Source organism: Camelus ferus, chromosome 7 (assembly GCF_009834535.1).
Source record: "Camelus ferus isolate YT-003-E chromosome 7, BCGSAC_Cfer_1.0, whole genome shotgun sequence".
Lineage (NCBI taxonomy): Eukaryota > Metazoa > Chordata > Mammalia > Artiodactyla > Camelidae > Camelus > Camelus ferus.
In genome coordinates, this window is record NC_045702.1 from 36,123,100 (window position 1) to 36,143,979 (window position 20,880).

General features: G+C 39.6%; 1 protein-coding gene across 9 annotated transcripts in view; it reads left to right on the plus strand.

Moving 5' to 3' along the window:
* ELMO1 (engulfment and cell motility 1) overlaps nt 1-20,880 on the plus strand; it is a 491,925-nt gene that overhangs the window by 155,665 nt on the left and 315,380 nt on the right. For all 9 annotated transcript variants that reach the window (XM_032483695.1, XM_032483693.1, XM_032483692.1 and 6 more), the window contains 2 exons: nt 8,766-8,801; nt 14,962-15,061. In XM_032483695.1, the coding sequence (XP_032339586.1) occupies nt 8,766-8,801; nt 14,962-15,061 (136 nt within the window). The remainder of the gene's footprint in view (nt 1-8,765; nt 8,802-14,961; nt 15,062-20,880) is intronic.

A 20,880-nucleotide genomic window follows, 5' to 3' on the forward strand; every position in this document is an offset into this window, starting at 1 on the left:
CAGGTGGGTCTAGCTTTTATATGTGCGGACAGATAACTCCCTTGACCACAGGATATGAGGGTGCGTGCGGTCCGCAGGAAACTGCTCATTTCCATATGGTCAGGTGCTACTGGTGAAGACCATTAGAGCATGCAGGTTAGAGCAGGTGAGAATGCTGAGCCAGCTAACTGCATATTAGTATGCTAAAAAAAATAAAATGCAGAGTTGGTACAGGTATCTATTAGGAAAGAATAAATACCATTGAGAATTGGAGTTTAAACCTGGGTCATTTAAATCTCTCTTCAGTATGTGGTGATGTAAAGGCTGACCCGATGACTGAATGTGTTAGAGACCTGTCTCCTTGGCCCACTCCCTTCCTTCCTTCCTGTCTCCTCCTACACTTGGCATTATTTAGCCTCTGCGATTGGCACTAATGAAAGATTCTTGTTTTTTTCTCATTCAAAGAGAGCATGTTTTGTAACAGCAGGAATATCTCCTATGTAAGAATGTTCTCTAGAGTTTGGAGCTGGGGGTCTTACTTCGTAGACAAGTAGAGAAAATATCTAGGAGTGAATGGGGAGGAAATGTCAAATCCAAGCGATCTGGCAAGCAGGATCCGGTGATCCAGACGGGTGTCATTAATTTTTTTAACGATGACTAAACCTCTGCTTATTAAATTCTTGGCAAACATTACCTTGGAGTGGGGCAGGGGATCTAAAATTCTGGGTGTTATCAGAATCCGAAGTGGTTACTATAAACTGGAGTTGGATCTTGAAACCTCTCAAGGGAAGTTAAATAAGTTTAGGGATCCAAGAGGCTTGTTCAGGGAAAAGGAGAAAGAGGGTTCTGTCTTTGTCGGAAGCTCCAGGCTGAAATCTGGTGTGCGGTGTGTCAGATCCCTCACCCCTGTGGCTAGTGAGCTGTGGAGTGCGAGTTGTGATTGCAAATACCTTCACTGATAACTGTGGGTGACTTCATGTGATTGCCACATGTGGTGGCCCTGCTTCACCCCCGTCACTACTTCTGGTGGGACAGTGAGCCCTGGGGGTTCTGCCTCTGTCACACTGACACCGTGTTAAGTAAAACTGCAAAAATGCTCCCACGTTTATTGATTTATCTAAGTCTCGGCCACTGATGTATCAGAAACAACATACCAGAGCCAGTTGTAATGCAATCTGCTGATATTGGATGGTTCTGCCACAGATACCTGGGTATCCCTGGGCTTAGGCTCTGGAATATTCAGAATGACATTGTTTTAATGCTTCCAGGTGTACCAGAATTGCAATTGTAATTACAATTACAATGGTAAATACACTGAAAGCAAGGGTCCCTGTGAGATGTACCCTGAAGAGAAGGCTGGGGATGACCTCCAGTACCTCTGGAGGTTGGCAGTTATGTATTGGACATTGAGGAAAAATGCATGCTAGGAGCTTTAATTTTTTAGTTTCTCATTATATTCATTTGCTAGTGCTTCTGTAACAAAATACCACAAACCTGGTGGCTTACATAACAGAACTTAATATTCCTATGGTTCTGGTGGCTGGAAGTCCAAAGTGTCGAGGTGTTGGCAGAGCTGGTTTCTTTCCTGCAGCTCTCTCCTTGATTTGCTGAAGGCCACCTTCTCCTTGTCCTCATAGGGTACTTCCTCCAGTGCGCGAGCATCCCTGGTGTCTGTGTGTCCAAATTTCCTCCTCTTATAAGGACATCAGTCAGATTCGTTTAGCACATACCCTAATGGCTTTATTTTAACTTAATCACCTCTTCAAAGGCTCTGTCTCCAAATACTGCCCCATCCTGGTACAGAGGGTCAGGGATTCAACATATGAATTTGGGGGGTGGGGGACACTATTCAACCCAAAACACTCATCAAAGGAACACTTACCACTTTAGCTTGAGAAGAGAAAGAGTTAAAACTGACACTATGCAGTGTCAGCATTATTGCTTTTCACCTGTGCTGTGGCCTTGCTCTATCACTCATCTTGCCTTATGTATAGAGTGGCCCAAAGACTGAGGACTGGGGACAGCAGGTCTGAATTATATCTCATCGTTTCACACGTAGATACTGAATTTACCTTATGTGAACCACAGTAATTGATTTCCTTTTTTCTAAAGTATATCATACTCATTAATATTTTGATTTTTGCTGATCTGTAAGTCATTCCAGTTTGTTACATGCAGCCAGGTTTCAGACAGATGAACAGAACTCAAGACCAGATCTTGGGTGACTTCTGGGTTGCCTTGTCTCTTTCACTTTCCCATCACACTATGTTACTGGGAAGGAACGATGTCTCTCTGAATCACCTTTGGTGTGTGCCCTCCTCACCATCTGACATAAGTTCAAAGTCATGCTACTCTTAGGGGATGGAGGAAAGAGCCACTGGAGCTGTACCACCTCCTGCCTGCCTTCTGCTACGTCCTGCAACTCATGCTAAGAAGCTGCTCATTCGATGCACAGCTGTTTTCCAATCCCTTGCCCAGATTAAAAAGAAAAAGAGAAAGTCACTTTTCTTATAAAGAAACTTGGCTTCTCAATTAAACGTAAAACAAGACTTTAATTAATTAACAGGAAACCTTTGGAATAGGAACTGCACAAATTAAATAGATCCTGCAATTTGGAAGGCATCTACTTATGACTCCTGGGCGGACTTCCAGCTGGGGAAGGCAGAGGCTTCCTAAGCAGGACCTGTGGAAATTTTTAGGAAACACTGAAGAAATGTAGTTGGAATTTTTCTCCTTACTTTGAGCTATAATGAGATTCAAAGACTACTTGCCTGCTTGTCATTACCCAAGGCTGAGCTATTAAAGGTCTCTCTCCAGCTGGTACCGGGAGGGACGATGGGGGAAAAATTAGCCACAAAAGATCAAGGTGGGGGTGTCACGTTGGCAGAATACAGTGTTTAAAACTTGAATTTAATTTTTCCATTCTTGTACAATCTTGAAATTCCATTCCTCGTTTCAGCTCGAAGCATAGATGTGGAAGCAAATAAATTTGTTCCCCAACCTGAGCCAGGAAATAGTGTTGGGTGAGGAACATTAAGGAATGGATAGTGTTTTACCAAAAAAAAGAAGATGGGTGTTAAAAGATTTCTCAGAAACGATGTATTTTATTTTATTTGAAAGAAAAAAAAAATTGTACCTGCAATTCTAAATCCATTGTAGTGACTAACACTGCTTTTCTTTGGGTTTTAATAAACCTCTGTGTTCTTTGTCTACGCTGCTACGCACACAGACAGTCAGGCAGTTTACCCTGTGTCCTTCTACTGTTCAACAGTCAGAGAACAAGGGGAACGTTTCCAAGAATGAAAGGGCAGGAGCCTTCTAGTTTCCCGCTTGGCAATAGGACAGGAAAATTACGCCTTTGGATTATGAGTAAGCTGTAGCACCACCCTGGGCAGAAAAGTTAGGAGTGAAAAAAGTTAAATTTCATGTGTTTACAGAAAGCTCAGTTTTTTTGAATTTGCTTTCTCTCCTTAATTAAAAAAAAATCATATTTATTGTTTAAAAAATAGATATACATAAGCTGAAGGAGGAAAACAAGAATCATTTGTAATCTGCCTTTCCAGGGACAAATATTTTCAACACCTTGGTGTTTATTGTTTCTGTATATTTTTTTAGATCCACACACATGCACAGGCTTTACAAAGGTAGAATTAGAATTTTCGTGCTCTCTGTAGCTGGCTTTATGTACCTAATGATATTTCCATGTAATTAAATATTACCCCCTCATCATTTTTGTTATCTGCATATTAATTCATTTTTGAAGCTCTGTTGAGGTACAATTGATAGACAATCTACTATGATAATTTGAAAGATATGCAGAGTATAGTTAACCATTCCCCTAATGTTGGATATTTACACCGTATTCAGGTTTTCTGATGATTGTGAACACTCTCTCGTCAGCTTTTCTTTCAGCAGAATATTTGTGAATATTTACTGTGTTGGAATAAAATTCCTGATTCAGAGGATATATACACATGTCTAAGCTGTTTTAAGATAAAAACAGCTCCATAGCTTCCTGACGTGTCCTGATTTGTACTTACCATTCATGTAGGAGTACGGCTATTTCTAACATTCTGGTTGATACTGGGCTGGTGTTCCCTTAGGGATTCTAACTTTCCTAAGAAAAATAGCAGTGAGGAGTTTTCACTAATCTGGGGAATTTACGAATACTTTTTATTTGCTTGGTTGAAGTCACTTCTCCAAAATTTGGCTGTATTAGGAACAGTGGAAAGGGCCTCACAGTTATTTTAGAGATACGTAAAGCGTTTAAGTAATTGTCTTAAATCAAACCACATTTGTCGTGTAAATTATTAGCCCCTCCTCCTTCTGTCATACAGATGACACGGATGAGGATGTTTGTGTGTCTGCAAAGCCATGTGCACTGGGTTTATAAAAAAATATATATTATATATATATATGTGTATAACTGAGTCACTTTGCTGTACACCTGAAACTAACACTGTAAATCAACTACACTTCAACAAAAAATAAAAAAATTAAGAAGGTGGCAAGAAAAAAATGGTCATTTTTAATACACGAAGAGTTTCATATTAAACTTTGATTATTCAAATTCCTTCTCCTGGCCGGAATCAGAGCTGTGGCTGTTTCTCAAGAGACGTGAAAATTGAGTTATGACTTGAATGAAGTGCCCTGAACGTTGTCGTGGCTTTGATGTTGCCCTGGCACCAACACTTGAGAATGGATTTGTAGGTTTTATTCACTTAGCAAAGAGTAGATCATTTGAATGCTGAATATTCCTGATACTGGATTAGACACACGGCGGGAGCTGTGGGTGGGAAGCACAAACATGCATGTGACAGTTTGGGACTTTGTGTGACCCTTTTTGAAATTTTGTCTTCACACAAAGGATCAATTTCTTTTTTTGAAAAGTAACTCTGTTAACCTCCACGGACATGGATGATCAGCTCTAACTTATGCTCTTGCTTCTGAGAATTCAATGTCTCCTAGAAGCCTGGGTTGTTCTGGAAGGTCCAGGCCGGGCCAAATTGATCAGAGACTCACTGCCAGCCTCCAAGCGCAGGTCACACCATGTGTGTCCTGCACTTCACCTCGGACAGAGGCCACCGGGAGGAGCAAGCAGCTCCCCAGACGGAGCTGGAAATGAAGCTGCTCCGGGTGGTCTGTGATCCCCAGCTGAGAAGCCTGCCACGTCCTCCCAGCCCCCTCCGCCTGCTTTCCGGAGCCTCACTCTGTAGAGCGCAGAGTTCCAACTAGAGCAGCCCTTCTGGGGATCCTGCCAGAAATTTGCATCACAAACGCCAAAGGGGCCAACTGTCTTGGGCTTTGTTGGGGGTTGTGTGGCCGCAAATTCCTTAAGCTGGAACTCCTCCTCCCCACCCTTCTTGGCTTTGTCTCTGAGTCTTTGTCCATCACTCTGGTAATGGAAATGAGAAGGGGTCGCACAGCCTGCTTAAAGAAGAGATTATCTTCTGCTTGGGAAAAGGATACCACAGCTTGGGCTGAAGTGAGGGGCTCCTGGTCACTGGGAAACATCAGCCTTCCCAGAGTCATTTGTTCTTCTGATCATGTTTCGTTTAAAATGGATATATATGGAGAGAGAGGAGAGGGCTGGAGAGAAAGAGAGAGAGGGAGAGAGAGGACCTCAGTTAGGAAAACAAACATCACAACAGAAAGCTTCCTCTGAGGCCAAAGTGAGGAAGTAGAGGAGAAACACTGGGTTTTGGCGCTGAATTTCTCTCTGCACTCTGGTCAAGGAGAACTTCCTTAAGGCCAGGGTCTGCCAGTGGAGGTGGAATACATGTAAAAACCTAAGGATGCTCAGGCCCCAGGCCAGAAAGCTATTTTGAAAAATTACAGTGACTGCTTTATATATCACACACATACATACACACCACAAGTATTCACTTTGAAGCAGTTCTGTTAAAAGGTTAACTGAGGCATATTAAAACTTTTTAGAGTTTTTTTGAGCAAAAATCTGTTCGAATTGGTCAGTGCCAAACTGGGGAAGTGGTTTGGAACACCTTACCCAAGAGGAGCTGGTGCGGAAGGTGGGGGAGACTCTTAAAGAGAAGAGGGCAAGTGAAGCAGGGCAACTCTTTGGTTGGCTGTAGCTTAAGTCTAGTTGGCTGTTTGTAACTGCTTGTCATTAGGTTTCCATTTTCTAACCTGGAGGCATTTGCAGGTGTAGGGTTTTGGTTTCCCTGTACAGGCTGCCAGAGCATCAGAGCCTCCCAGATAAAGGCCTCCTTGTTTGATTAATGGAGCAGTTCCAAACTGAACGGAGAAGTTGCAAGATCAAGTTTCACCAGTTGTCCTGGTTGTGTCCTTTCCAGAGTCCCTTGCACCCATTTGTCCTGTCTTCTCATCTTTTTCAATCTGGAACAATTCCTTATCTTTCCTTTTCTCTCAGGGCTTTGACACTTTTTAAGATTATAGGTCAGTTATTTTTAGAATAGCCTGCAATTGGGGTTTATTAAAAGATAATTAATTAAACGTAATTATCAGGGAAAGATAAAAGCATGGCTCTGGTATAGGTATAAAATTGAACACGTGTTAAAAGAATGTATTTTACCCCTGTGACATGAGGAAACCAGGCAGATGTTTTCAAGGGTTTAAAAGAAGAGTCAAAAGGGCACAAATTTATGTGGAGCAAAGGAATGTTGAAATGAATTGCAAATGGAGACAAAATTGGTTTTTCACCTGTAGGTAGGAAATCAATTTAATCACCACTAGGCAGGGTGGGGAGGTGGGGGGACAATATACATATCCATCAGTTACCTCCAACTTAAAGACAACAGGCTGGAATCTGACAACCCCGAAGAGTATGCTGTAAGACACTGCATAGTTTCCCACTGAAACACAAATTCTTTTTTCTCCAGGTTTATCCAGAGTTTTCTCGTTTTAAACCCTTGTTGCATGTCTTTGGCTGAATATCACACATGCTGGTGTTTATTCATTGCATCTTATTACTGGCACATGGGGTCCCTTTGTCTTATTACTGGTGTTCACTGTGACCACTTGTTAAGACAACACCTTCCAGGTATCTCCCTATGATGTGATTCCCCCTTTTTGTAAATAATTAAGAAATACATTTTGGAGTAGTTACACGATAGGAACTGGAGAGTGGTACAAATCAGGTTTGTGTATGTTTCCCCTGAGACTTGGTCCTTCAACAATGCCAGCACACCACTCTTTAAAACAATGTAGACCCATCTGTCCCTGTTTTCTTCCATGGGCTATAATCTATCACTGTTATTATTTATTTCGATGCTCAATTTGTCCCAGATATGGCTGTGGAAGCTTCTTCAGGCTGTCTTCTGTGTCCTGCCTTGTCTCCCAGTGTTCTTTGAGCATTTCTTTACTTTCTGACTCAACAAAATGTTCCAGGCTTCTCTAGATCTTTCCTTGTCCCAACCCTGGCAGGAGACATTTCTCCTAGGGGCCCCAGTTCCTTTTAGTAGGGAGTAGGGTTTGGCTCTTGCAAGAAGGCTCAGCCTCTGCTCAGGCTTGCCTCCCATGGCCACCTACTTCTTTCACTTTGCCCAATGGTTTTTGGAAGAAGGAAGAAAGGAAGCTTTTATTTATATACATATATACACATACATACATATATATATATATGTATATGTGTGTGTGTGTGTGTGTGTGTGTGTGTGTGTGTGTGTGTATATATAAAAGAAAGGCAGGTAAAGGAGTGGGGAGGGAGGAGGGAAAAGGAAAATCTCTATATACATTCTTAACTCCCCAGTTTTTTGCCAAATACTAGATCTGATTCTCTCGTGGTCAGTTAGGTTTCTGAAGTGGTTACATTTTATGTGGTTGAAAACATAAAACTTAACTTCTTCCGAATCAAGCACCCACTCTGCATGTGCTTGGCGTTATAGTGGTCTAGTTACAGAGTGAGCCTCTGCTCTAAGGGGCTGAAGGGCAGTGAGATGTCCTGAGTCTTAGCAAGTGCAGGTGCAGGCGCCACCCTCCGTCTGGCCAAGGAAGGGAAATTAGAGGTCAGGGAGGCTTCCCAGAGGAGCCTCGAGTCTGATGCACTTGAGGTAGGATTTCTTTTGCTAGTCTGACAAGGAAGGGAAGGGTGTTCCCCTAACAGAGGGAATAACATACTTAATGCCAGAGAGATTTGGCAGACTTGAGGAATGGGAAGTGGTTTGATGAAGTTAGAATCACTTGTTTCCTAATCTTCTTGACCTAATCTCCAGTTTTTTAAGAAGCATAATGTCCCTTCCTGCAGACAAGTTTTGTCTATTGTACACTTTTTTTGCAGGTTACCATCCCAGAGTTCCATCTGTTGTCCAAGACGATTGCAATGTCTCACGGTGTCTTCCTTCAGAAGAAGCTTTTTTTTTCTCTTAAGAAAGAGAATTAGTGGGCATTTTACCAAAGAGAGAAAATCAACTATTTCTCCACTATTGAACATATACTTAAAAACAACTGGACTAATACTTTTTGGTCCTACTTTTCTTATTGAAAATATACTCCTCTTTGTCCTTAAAGATATCCCCCCACTGAACATATACCCATTCTGAGCCAAATGGAGTGTTCTTGTTGTCTTGACTCATAAGTAAATGCAATTGGTTGGTTTCAATAGTTTAATCCTTGCCCTGTGATTGTGTCTTATCATTAAAGAACACCAATTTATTATTTGGAAAAGTGTTTTGAAATGAATAAAGTTCCCTTACTTCATGGCAGTTTAATCTGCCCTATATCTAATCCTAGGCTTTCTTCATGAAAGGTAATTTGTATAAACATCATTACTTTCATGCTCCTGACATGACTGTTTTTAAATTTTACAGACGATACCAGAAATTACAGAAGATCATGAAGCCTTGGTAAGAATTTCTAATCAGTCGATACAGATGATACAGCACTTCCTTCTTCTCTGCATAATTAAACGCTGTCCTCTGATGGATTGTGTAACTGTGTGTCTAGATATTTTAAGTGATTTTTTTTTGCTTTCTTTTTGATGTTCTTATAAACAGGTTCTTTAAAAATTTATTTCCCTTCTCTTTTCGCTTTGTGGTAGAAAGAGTACTTCATGTTTGTAACCACAAAATGATCACATCAGGATTGCTACCCTACTCCTGGAGCAAGGCTAGGCATAATTTTATGTATTACTTTAAACAAGAGCTTTCTTTTTTGTGGCCTGTGTGATGTTCAGAGTCAAAAGTCTTTGATTTTTTCAGTGCCTAAGTAAGAAAAAGATCCGCATTTAAAAAAGTTCAGGATTGAAGTATGGAATGAAAATTATTTACTTTGAGTCTGAGAAAGTCACCTATACATTCAGTGAATTGCATGGTATTTGTGTCTGGACATCTCAAAACTTCTTTCTTAGAGTAGTCCCTCTTCAGTGTCTTTACTATCCACTAAGCAAGGTGAGTCCAAATAGGGCCTAACAAATTCTTTATAATAGGCTGAACAAATTTCCATTTTACCAAATTGTTAAGCGTACAGTCTCAGTTTGAGAAGGCAGACTGAATGGCATCTGAAAATGTGCACCTTATTTTTTAAGCCTTCAGAGAAGAATGCCGATCACCTTCAGCATGTGATACTGGTCTCGAATCATTCATCTTCTCCTACCCCTCCCACTAGAAAAAGTATTAGTAGTAGGAACTGTTCAGTTATTAAAATCTAATAAAGTAGAAATATTGGGTAAATATTGGGTAAAATTCTAGGGTAAAGCTGCTTAAATCTACTTTTGATGTGCATTTCTAATAGGGTAGAAACATTTAACGGTAATGGCAGTAGAAGCCACCTTTTATGAGAATTTACTCTGTCCTGGGCTGCCTCAATGTTGACACTCATTACTTCTAATTCACACTATATCCACCACACAGGATTAGTAAAATTAGCATTGTTTCCTTCATGCAGAAGTTAAAATGAGGTGGTGGGAGTTAGGATTCAACTGATTTTTTTTTCTCTCTCATACAGTTTGCTAATGCAGAAGATTTTTTGGCTTTGAAGCCAAAACAGTTTCTTAAAACTTATCTGCCAATAGTTTTAACCCCTTGTACTAAAGATTGGGAGTAAGGTGATATGCTCACTTTGGGCACGTCTAGTCAACATTGTACTGGAGTTTTTAGCCACAGCAATATGTCAAGAAAGAAATAAAAGATAGAATGATCAGAAAGGAAGAAGTAAAATCAATTCTATTCATAGAAGACATGACTGTCTATGTAGAAAATCCTAAGGAAGCTACGAAGAAACTGCTAGATCTCATCATTGAATTTAGCAAGTTTTAGGATACAGCATCAGTAGATGAAAGTGATGTATTTTTATATGTTAATAGTAAACAACTAGAATAAATAAAATTTTTAAATTTCCATTTATAAAGTATCAGAATCATAAAATTCTTAGGAATAAAATTCAATATCTGTTCAATGCAAAGTAAATATATCGCTGAAAGAAATTAAAGAAGACTTAAGTAAGTAGAGAATACACCATTTCATGGATTAGCGGACACAATATTGTTTAGATAGCAATTCTCCGCAAACTAGGTTCAGTGCATTACAGTCTAAAAAGAAATTACGAGCCAATCCTAAAACTTAAGGGAAGTGCATAGAACCTGGAATAGCCAAACTAGTCTTAAAGCCATAAAAATCAACAGAGTTGGAAGATTTCATTAACTGACTTCAAGACTTTCAATAAAGTTCGTTATTAAGACAGTATGATATTGGTTTAAGAGGATAGACTGATCAGTGGAATAGAACAAAGAGCGCAGAACTGATCCACAGTTGAATTTTCAACAAAGGAGCCAAAACACTTAATGCTGACATAAGTCATGCTATGGTTGTGAAGGCTGAGGGAATGTCTAAAGGGCAATTTAGAAATCCATACATTTCAGCGTATATACGTTTTACCACAAGCAAAAGAAAATACTCAGAAAGCCTCAAAGGGCAGAGCAGAACTGTATTTTTTAACTTTGGCCATTAAGGATATATTCCGTATGATTTATTAGTAGTTTTGCAAGTGGCCTTTATTTTCATCTTATCTGCGCTTCTCCCTTGGACACAGCACCCAGTGGAAACATTTGGAAGCACTATTCTTTTTATAAAATTAGCAGCATTAATTTAAATGCTTTGAGACTGGCTGAATTTTGTTAAATGAAGATGGTCTCCACTGAATTGATGAGAAACATTTATCTGAATCCTTCCAGCACACGTGGTGTGTTGGCTGTGGCACGGCTCTCCACCAGCATGTCAAATTTGCAGTCGGCCTAATTTGTGGCAATCGGTACTGCAAAATCTTTAGCTTAGCACTTTATAAGAAACAAGTAAACAAATAAAAATGCTCTTGCATGCGCCATGTGGTTGCTTTATACTTGTAATCCCTTTAACCTTGATCTTCTGCATTAGGACTGGTTTCAGAGACAGGGCCTTAGCTCCTTCCTGCCTTCCCTCTTCGGAATCTGAATCACTCCTGTGGCAGGGGAAATAAACATCTGTGTCAGGGCTTGATAAGAGCTTTTATAGCTGCCTCATTTGAAATGAGGCGACTGAGTCCTTTGATTCGGAAGGTAATAAAATTTTTGTATGGTTATCCTTTCCCTGCAACTGAGGATTTGAAGTTGAGTTCTGAAAAAATTCTCCTCATAGAAACCTAGTATGCCATCCAGCAACCAGTTATAATGAATTATATAAGTCATATAAACACTATATGTAGTATAGTATATATGTATGTGTATTATATGTTTTATATGCATAATATATATTATATATAATATACCCACATGATATATATAATACATAATATATAACATAAATATATGTCTAACATTATGTCTATATATGTGACATAATAAGATTATATTAATTGTAATCCTTTTATATGTACATAATGTATTTTATGATACGTAATATATAACATATAAATATAATGTCTCATAACATTATTTATATCTATATAGTATGCAAGATTATATATATGTCTAAAAACATATCATAAAGCATATATTATATATGTAAATATATAAAACATTATTAGATATATTTATATAAGATAAATGTAAATTATATACATTTATATAAAATGTTATTTGATGGACCAAGAGAGTGATCCTTCCTCTGGGCACCTGGCATGCGATTTGAAGAGCTTCTCTCACTTACCAGCCGTTCACACTAATAGATGATTACAAAACACAGAAAACCCATGCTGTAGTCTCATGGAAGCTGGCATCCTGGCCCCAAAAGCAGCTTTGAGATTTGGAAACCAAAGGATACTCTTTCTCTTTTTCCCCATCTTATCCACAGGTCCTTGCAGCCTGTCTGAGGAGTCTGTAGGCAGAGTTCTGAAGCATTTGAGGAGGGACTATCCCCAGATGTAACCAAGGCCATCTGGATTATGAATCCATTGAATGAGGAACAGAGTCATTTTGCCTTTGGATAATTAGAGAGCATAAATACAATTTTTCTTTTGCTTTTAAAGCAGTTAATGAAAACTAATATCATCTTGAGTCCCAGCTACGGGGAATGTAAGATGGGTATGATCCCAGCTGTATGCACAATCCTTTCTCTCTGCCTGTCCCAGCGCTTGTTCTGAGTGACACGCAGAGGCAGTGTTTGGCACTGTGCCGAGACCACGGCGGCTACCCTCCAATGTCGTGTGGGTGGGAAACTTTCAGAAGTGGAGGTCTTTCGGCATGCCAGCTATAAACAAGTGGCAACCATTAGTTATCATGTGGTGGTTGTTTTTTCTTTTTTCAAGTTAAAAAAAAAGTGCTAATATTGTTTACCACTAGCAATAATAAAATAATAAATTAGCTAATATTGTGTACTGCTAATACTATACATTATTATGTAATAATGTTTTCATGGTAATACTAATGCTTACATAGTCTATTAATAAATCTTACTAATTGCTTTTATTTCCTGACATTCTTATTTTCCTGAGACAATTTCCATTTTTTTTTTCTTTTGCAAACTGGTGTTTGGATTTTTCTTGTGACTCATTGTCTGTAGAAAGAATCAGTCTGGAATTTTTATGTAACCTTTCTGGCTACTCTCTCTAATCCACTTTCCACCTGCCTTTCTACTTCTTTTGTTCTCTCCTTCAAGTAAGTTTGAATTTTCTGGTTTGGAATGTCTTTCTTGGGGCATGGTCCTCTGATGCCACCTAGGGGGCACCTGTAAGACTGGGATTGCCTGTCTGTTACTCAGAAAAGCCTTTATTTATTATTTTTTTAAATTAATTTTTAAAATAAAAGTATAGTCAGTTTACAATGTGTCAATTTCTGGTGTACAGCATAATGTTTCAGTCATACATACACATGCATTTATTTGTTTATTTTTATTTATTGATTTTATTTTTTTAGAAAAGCCTTGTAAAAACCAGTATTTGCTGCTTTTCTATCTGACTTAAATGGTTTGGCTTTCCTTGCAATTTTTTTTTTTTTTTCGGGCTCCAAGGACAGAGAATTCTTGATACAATGAAGACAAATATTTGAATATCATGGGCCTTCTGTACCTTATAAAAACATCACTTTACATAATGATAATAACTAACATTCACATGCTGCTTTCTATGTGCTGCATACTGTTTGGAGTGCGGCAAGGATGGTAGCTCGTTTCATTTCCCCAGCAATCCTCTGAGTGAGGTACCACCACCACCACCACCACCACTGTCGTCCTCGTCTTTCATAAATGAGGAAACTGTGTCAGTGACTTGCCCACCTCTGCTGCCTGACTCCAGAAACCACCCACTTCACCATTTCTACCTAGTACATGTCATCCCCTCTGATGTCTGGTGGCTTTGGGTCACTGTCCTTTCCTGAGAGCCGCTTCCTCTTTTGTAAGTTCCTTTTCAGTCTCACAGCTTCTGAGGTGATGCAGAATTTCCAAGGTCCATTATTGAGACTGGGCTGAGAATACAGGGAAGAAGGGAAATTGCAACGCTGTTTTAGAAGAAATATGAGCCTGTTTTTATTCTGTTTATTGAAAGGGGTTGGAAAGATTCAATCTAAACATTTTATGAGACTTTGTGGAATAGCAATTGTGATATATATGAATCTACAGATTAAAAATCTGAACAGCCAGTTTTATTTTTAAAAAGTCAAGCATCTGAATCAGTGAGGTTACACACAGTGTGGAGATCCTGGTGGGTATAATTCAGTGTACTTGAAGAAAGAGTATTTATCTTGAGAGTTTTAAGGCAATATTTATTATGATGATAATTTACAATAAAGGTGGGTTTCTGTAAAAGATTCTCAGCGTTGTTTTGAAAGCACTAGAAAACAGTGCTGACCCACTTGTGAGACCTTTCCTACAGCCTTACAAACCACAGCAAGTCTATGGCCAGCAGACAGTTGTTATCCATAGTGTTCTAGAAAGATACTCTATAAAACCTATTAACTAAACATACAGTGCTGGCCAGTGTGACATAGAAATGAATATGCTTACTTACATGTATATTTGTATCCATGTATATGTGTGTATACACTCACCCAAAACACATACACATACACACATATGTATAGACCGCATGAATCCTTTGCAAAGTGCTAATTCTATTAATAGAATTGTTTCTAACCTTCCCTGTTGGATACGCAGGGATAATAAAAGAAGCCCACAGCCCTCGTCCTAATTTTTGTTTGCTGGGAAGCTTCTTTAAGCGATCATCTACTAACTGCGTATATGCTACACACTTTATTAAGTGCTCTACAGGCAGCCCTGCGGTTAAATAGATAACACTATCTAGTTTTTCAGCGAAGAAGACAGAGGCTCAGAGAGATTAGTGACCTGCCCAGAACAGCACAGCTCACCTGAGTGACAGCGTGAGCCCAGGAGGCCCACAGAGGCCCTGGCTTCCCTCTGAGAAGCCAACCTGACTCTCTTCTACTGACTCAAGGACGCAAGGACGTTGTCTGCGGCCCAGATGCTCATCCCATTGATCTTTACAATTCTGCCTGTATTCACCTTCCTAAAGTTTTCTCACTTCTCTTTTTCCTTGTGCTCAGCTCTTGGGCCCAACACCCTTATGCCTCCTTGTGTTTTCCAGCTTTGGAGACATGCTGTCCTTCACCCTGACGGCCTTTGTGGAGCTCATGGACCACGGAATAGTGTCCTGGGATACGTTTTCAGTGGCGTTCATTAAGAAGGTAATTCGGATCGTGCTTTTCTAGGTTTAAATCACTTCCTTCTTTTATAGGTATTTTTCTCTCCTTTAACCATATTTTGTAGTTGTTTCCTTTAGTTCCTTCTGTTAAAGAGTGAGTGTGATTTTTGATAATATTATGTATGTGTGGATCAGGGCATCTAAATTCTATGTGAAAATGACATGTTCTCCCCACCGGGATAATAAGGGATTGTGCGTGAGAATCCATAGTCAAGGGGAATCAACGTAACATGTTGTTAAAACTAGAGACGAGTCTGCTGAGTCACTGTTCTGGACTCAAGACTGAGGTAGAGTTCCTGCTGTCCTTCCTGAACCTTCTCCCCTCGAGTAGCTATTCAGGAAAAGGGAAAGAGGCAAAATATACTGATTTCTTACAGGACTGAGTTTGAAGCAGAAAGATAAAGAGGAGTGCTTGGGTCCATTACCCTCAGGCAGAGTAAGCCTGCTTTCTTGTAACCTTGGTGCGTTAAATGTCTCCGGGATCAGCTAGTCTGACTAGTTCCTCCTTCCTTAGGAGAAAGCTAACAAAGGGACAGGCAAAGGTGGACCTGGTGTGGGGAGACAGGATGGAAGAGCGCTCCCTCCACTGTAATACAGACACGCCTGCAAATTTACAATTTTGTTTCCAGTCTTATAAGCAAAAACGAGTAGCCCTGACTTTATAACTATTACATTTAGTATTAAGTCGAGAATCATTATCATGTATTCATTTGTTAACTTATTTTTCCTCTCTTTGTGAAATGGTTTATAAATGTATTGGCATCATTCTTCCTGCTGTTTTGGGGGAATGAAGAGATGTTTGGAATTCATAAATTTACCTTATAGGTCTAAATACCTGGGAAGCGTCATCTAAAATAAAGAATTTCAGAGAATCTGTGTGAAAGCTTGGAAAATCAAAGCAAAATCCAGTATGAATCACTTGAATTTTTAAAAACTTTTATTTTGAAATCATAGTAGACTTATAGGAAAGTTGCAAAAAAATAGTACAGAATGTTCCATATGCCCTTCAACCAGCTTCCCAAATGTTAAGATTTTGCATGATAATAGTACGATTGTTAAAACTCGAAAATTCATATTGGTGCAATGCTATTACCATGCTTTGATTTCACTGGTGTTTCTACTGAAGTCCTTTCTCTGCTTAAGGACCTGATCCAGATCCAAGACTGCATTTAGTTGTCATGTCTCCTCAGTGTCTTCCAACCTGGCAGTTACTCAGTTGTTCCTTATCTTTCATGACTTTGACAATTTTGAATAATACTGGTCAGTTATTTTATAGGAATGTCCCTCAGCTTGGGTTTGGTATTTCCCCATGGTTAAATTAAGGTTATGTGTTTCTGGCAAGAATACCAGAGAAGTACTGCGCCCTTCTCAGAGCGTCACATTGGAGCACGTAATGTCGATGTGTCTTCTTATTGGTGATATTGACCTTGAGTACATGGTTGAGGTGGTATCTCCTGGGTCTTCCCACTGTGAAGTTACCTCTTTTCCTTTTGAACTTCACCAACATCTTGAGGGAGACACTGCGTTGAATCGAGGGTGTTGGGAACCGAAGCCCTGCAGACTGAACGCCTGCACAATGCTGCCTGTTTATTTCAGACAAGAACTGATTGGGAAACCAGGGCCTTCTTAACTCACTTCTGAATCCCTTTTTCCTATGTAAGGGCATAAAGCCAAGGGAGATGAGTAGTGGGCACACCTAGAAAATACGCAAAGAAGGGTGAGGCTTCTTTTTGCCTGTATTTGTCAGTGGCATGAATTGCTTAAAAAAAAAAAAGGAGAAGACCAAAAAGACCATAGACAAGAAAGCCAAGGAAATTCTGATGTGTTAGGAAGTGCTTTCCTTCTGTGGTGGCAGGGAATGTAATTTAAAATTTAGAATACAAATCCAGAGAACAAATTGCTGTATTCTGTCTTTCCAGGATAAAAGTCTAGAGAAGCAGGTTCAAATCGGAAGGTACTGTCTTTTACAGATTTTTTTATACTTAACACATTTTTTAAGACTTAACGCGATTTTTAATTCATTCTGAATTTATGGCAGGCCTTTCTTTCCTACATCCAAGTCACTTTGCTTATCTGATATTAGAGCCTCTTTTGCTATCAAGACGACACTGTTCTGAATGTGAGCTCCTTGAAGTCACGTTGTGCTTTCACGAAACCACGTTATCTTTTTTGGTCCCCACAGCAATCCTTTGCAGAACAAAACAGATAGTCTTGTTGTTCCTGGTCAGGAGACGAGGATGCAGTGGCTCAGGGAGGTTTAGTGAGATCATAGGCGGTGGGGTGTCCTCAGTCCCCCAGGTCAGGGCTCCCTCCCCATCGTCATGCACCTGTGCTCTGAGTGATGGAAAGAACAGCACCGGAGGAACAGGCTTGTTGAGCCAGCACTGCCTCTGGTTCAGCCCTGACCGACCTCACTGGTGTAGAGTTAAGTGGTTTCTTCTGCTCTCTGCTCTCCTTGGATCTCCTGTATGCCCCTGTTCCTGCACTTACAACATTTCTGTGAAGGTTTTGTTCTTTTGACTGGCTCTTCCAAGAGACTAAGTGTCCTTGGGGGTGGAACCACAGCTTTCTTCAGGACTCTATCCTCAGGGCCTGGCGCAGACTAAGACCTTAATGCATTTTTGTGAAGTGAATGAATGAAATTTGCTTTGGAAGCATTTTTTTTTTTAAACTCTAGCACTTGGAGAAGAAAAAATAGACAGTGCCACTATTAATTTCAGGATATTGCAAGTAAAACTTCAGTTATGAGTGGAAAGGAATTACAAAGCTGTCTTTAAATAATGTGAGATTGTGGTTAGAGAATGACAATTATTTAATTTTCTGTTTATGAAAATGGTATTCATTCACTGAAATTAAATGACAAATCATATGAGATCTAAGGAAGCAAAGACTAGCAGTCTTGAAAGTTTAAATAAAAAATTATTAAATATTTTTCAAAAGGTAATACATTTAATAAATTCTGTGTCCTCATTCCTGGTCATCCTGTTTCCTTTGCATTGCTGCTTAGATCTCAACTCCTTATGCGAATTTAAAAAATGGTCATCAGAAAATGACTTTATAATTGATAGTTTTTGTAAAGGTTAACTTTTTTATTCATTAGCTGGATCAAATTCAGCACTTTGACAACCCAGGAATTGTATGCAGGCAACTGTCTTTTAAATGGAGCTTTATCCAGACAAAAACCAACTCGGAAATGCGCTGACAAAAGATGCTTATCTCTGTGGTCCAGACTTGGCTTCCTATTAATGCCAAATTCATACCCCTTTGGAGAAATATTTTTCCCTGCCAGCCCCAGTCGCCTTCTCTACTCTCTATTTTGTTATGTGTGGATCTAGAGTCTAGTTTAGAAACTTTGTCTGCAATAAGTAATACCATTTCACAAACACTTGGAAACTTGAAATCCCTTGATGTCAATATAGAGTGTTGTTGCTTTTTTAAAGACTTGGCTACTTAGGGAGAGTGTTGGAAGGCGTGAAGAAGAAAGAAATGAAAAAGAAAAAAAAAAGCCTAACCTAGAACTTTCTGTGTTACGAGTTGGTTTTCCCCTAGCCAAGTATAACATCAATGCCTTTTCTTGGAAGGAAAGTTTTATACAAATGTTCTTGAAACCTTAGCTCTGCGGGAGGGCCTGGTTCACCCTGCAGTGTTTTCAGGGCGTGGATAAACATCCAGCCAATTTCAGTTTAGAGACCCAGTAATTTTTGCCTCTTAATGGGCCTCTGCCCAGATAATTTAAAATATGGAAGTGGAACTCCATGTTCTCCATGGATCTTTTCAGTTTTGATAACATGGGGTAATTTTAAGATCTCATTCTCTTTTTTTGGTGGGGATGTTAAATTATTATTATTTTTAATGGGAGAACTGGGGATCGAACCCAGGGCCTTGTGGATACTAGGCACGTGCTCTACCACTGAGCTATACTCGCCCCTAAGATCTCATTCTAAGTGATTCAAAGAAGTGTTTATGTGACTTTAATAGTTTGTATCGATTCATGCACTGTGATACCCCTTAGCTTCTTAAAAGTCACCCAAATATTCCTGTGTTTTATTCAGTTAACACTTTTAAATGAATGGAAGCAAGTGGAGATAATATGTAATTATTGCTGACTCCTCTTACCTCTTCTTCTCCATGATACAGACCTACTTTCAAGAAGCTGTACCTTGACTGGTTTAGGCTGGCTCGCTTGTATTGGCCAAAAGTACAGTAATGGAGCTGGGAAAAATTTAAAGGCGAAGGAATTCATCATTGATTTTGGGGAGGACAAGCGAAATTAAATTTTAACCAGACAGTCTCTAACATTCTGTAGCTATACTACGATCTATGGTTTTAAAACTAGACGAAGAAAATACCACTTACACATTCATGAACTGGTACATGCACTAGTCAGGAGCCTGTCTGCAACCATCATGTTGGTTTGATCAGCCCTGATGCCTTGGTTATTAGTACTCGTTAGAAGAAAATGTTGGTTCATTTAAATGTCTGGTTAAAGCCACTGACAAATAAGGCAAAAGATAGAAGTTAGTTTTGAAAAAGGACTAGTATCTCCTATAGCATTGTGCATCTGACTCTCATGGGGTGTGTGCCCGCTCTCTGCCAGGCAGCACGCAGCTAAGTGCGCTCCGCAACATTTTGTAATCTGCTCTAGGATTGCTGAAATGATGAGAGCTGTGTCAAGGGGAGAGCTGAGGTAATGGAAAAGGTTAATTTTAAACAATACTTTGTTGAAGATAAGGGACTGGTCTCACGGGAGAGAAATATTTAAACACGGCAAATGGAAATGGAATATGCATGTAGGATACAATGTCTGAATTAAAGCAAAGGCCACGAACTATTTTACCGCCACTGAGCAAGCCTGTTGGGAGCAGGTGAGAGTTAATCATTTACAGAGAACTTTAAAATGCCTCATGAGAAAGGATACTTCATATCAGGAAAACACTGAGAGTCCTGACTGAATATTTCCAAAAAGGAAATACTGTCAAAAGGATATTTGTGGAAGTAGAGGGTACATTGTGTTAGAGGGAAATCTTGAATATAGAGGAAACTGAAGAAGACGCTGTCTTACTAACCCAGGAGTGAGTTGGGCTGTGGACCAGTTGTGCATATACAACTGAATGTGTATCGGAGCGGGGACATCACAAATGTGTTCACCAAGATAGACAACAAGGAACTGGGACGATTACTCACTGATGATTGCGGCAAATTTGGGAAAAAGTGGTACTTGAGAAGGGAGGATTAAGAGGACAATGAGGTTTATCTTTAGCTCATTTAATTTTAGGCTTTGTTGGAATATCTCAGGGGAGATATACTTTTGGATGCCAAGAATAAGCACTTAACATATTTCATAGTAAACAGCTTTTTATCTGTCTGTCTATGCTAGCCCATTAGGTCCTTGAAGCTAAAAATCATGTGTGTTTGCTCATCTCTTGATTTTTAGATCCTAGGTCAGTATGGGCCTATTTTATGGCACAAAATCAATACATATTACTTGAAAGAATGAAAAGAGGGGATGAGGGCTGCCTCGAGGGTGGGGGAAGGAGTTTGACCATAGACTCTCAGCTGGAAGATTCTCCATGGAGTCTTAAAGGTACATCCAAATTTACTAAATGGAGACAAGAAAAGGAGCGTGGACGGAGAGGAGAATTAGTGCAGAGAAATCAGAACTATTCTCAATGCACTTCTTTGTGAGTCCTTCAGTTTTTTAATAAGTGCCAAGACTTGTGCTGGGACAATGAGGAACAGTTGGAGTGGTGGTGGTGGGGAAGTCAGGGAATGTATATTCTATTTAGAAGAGATCTAAGTGAG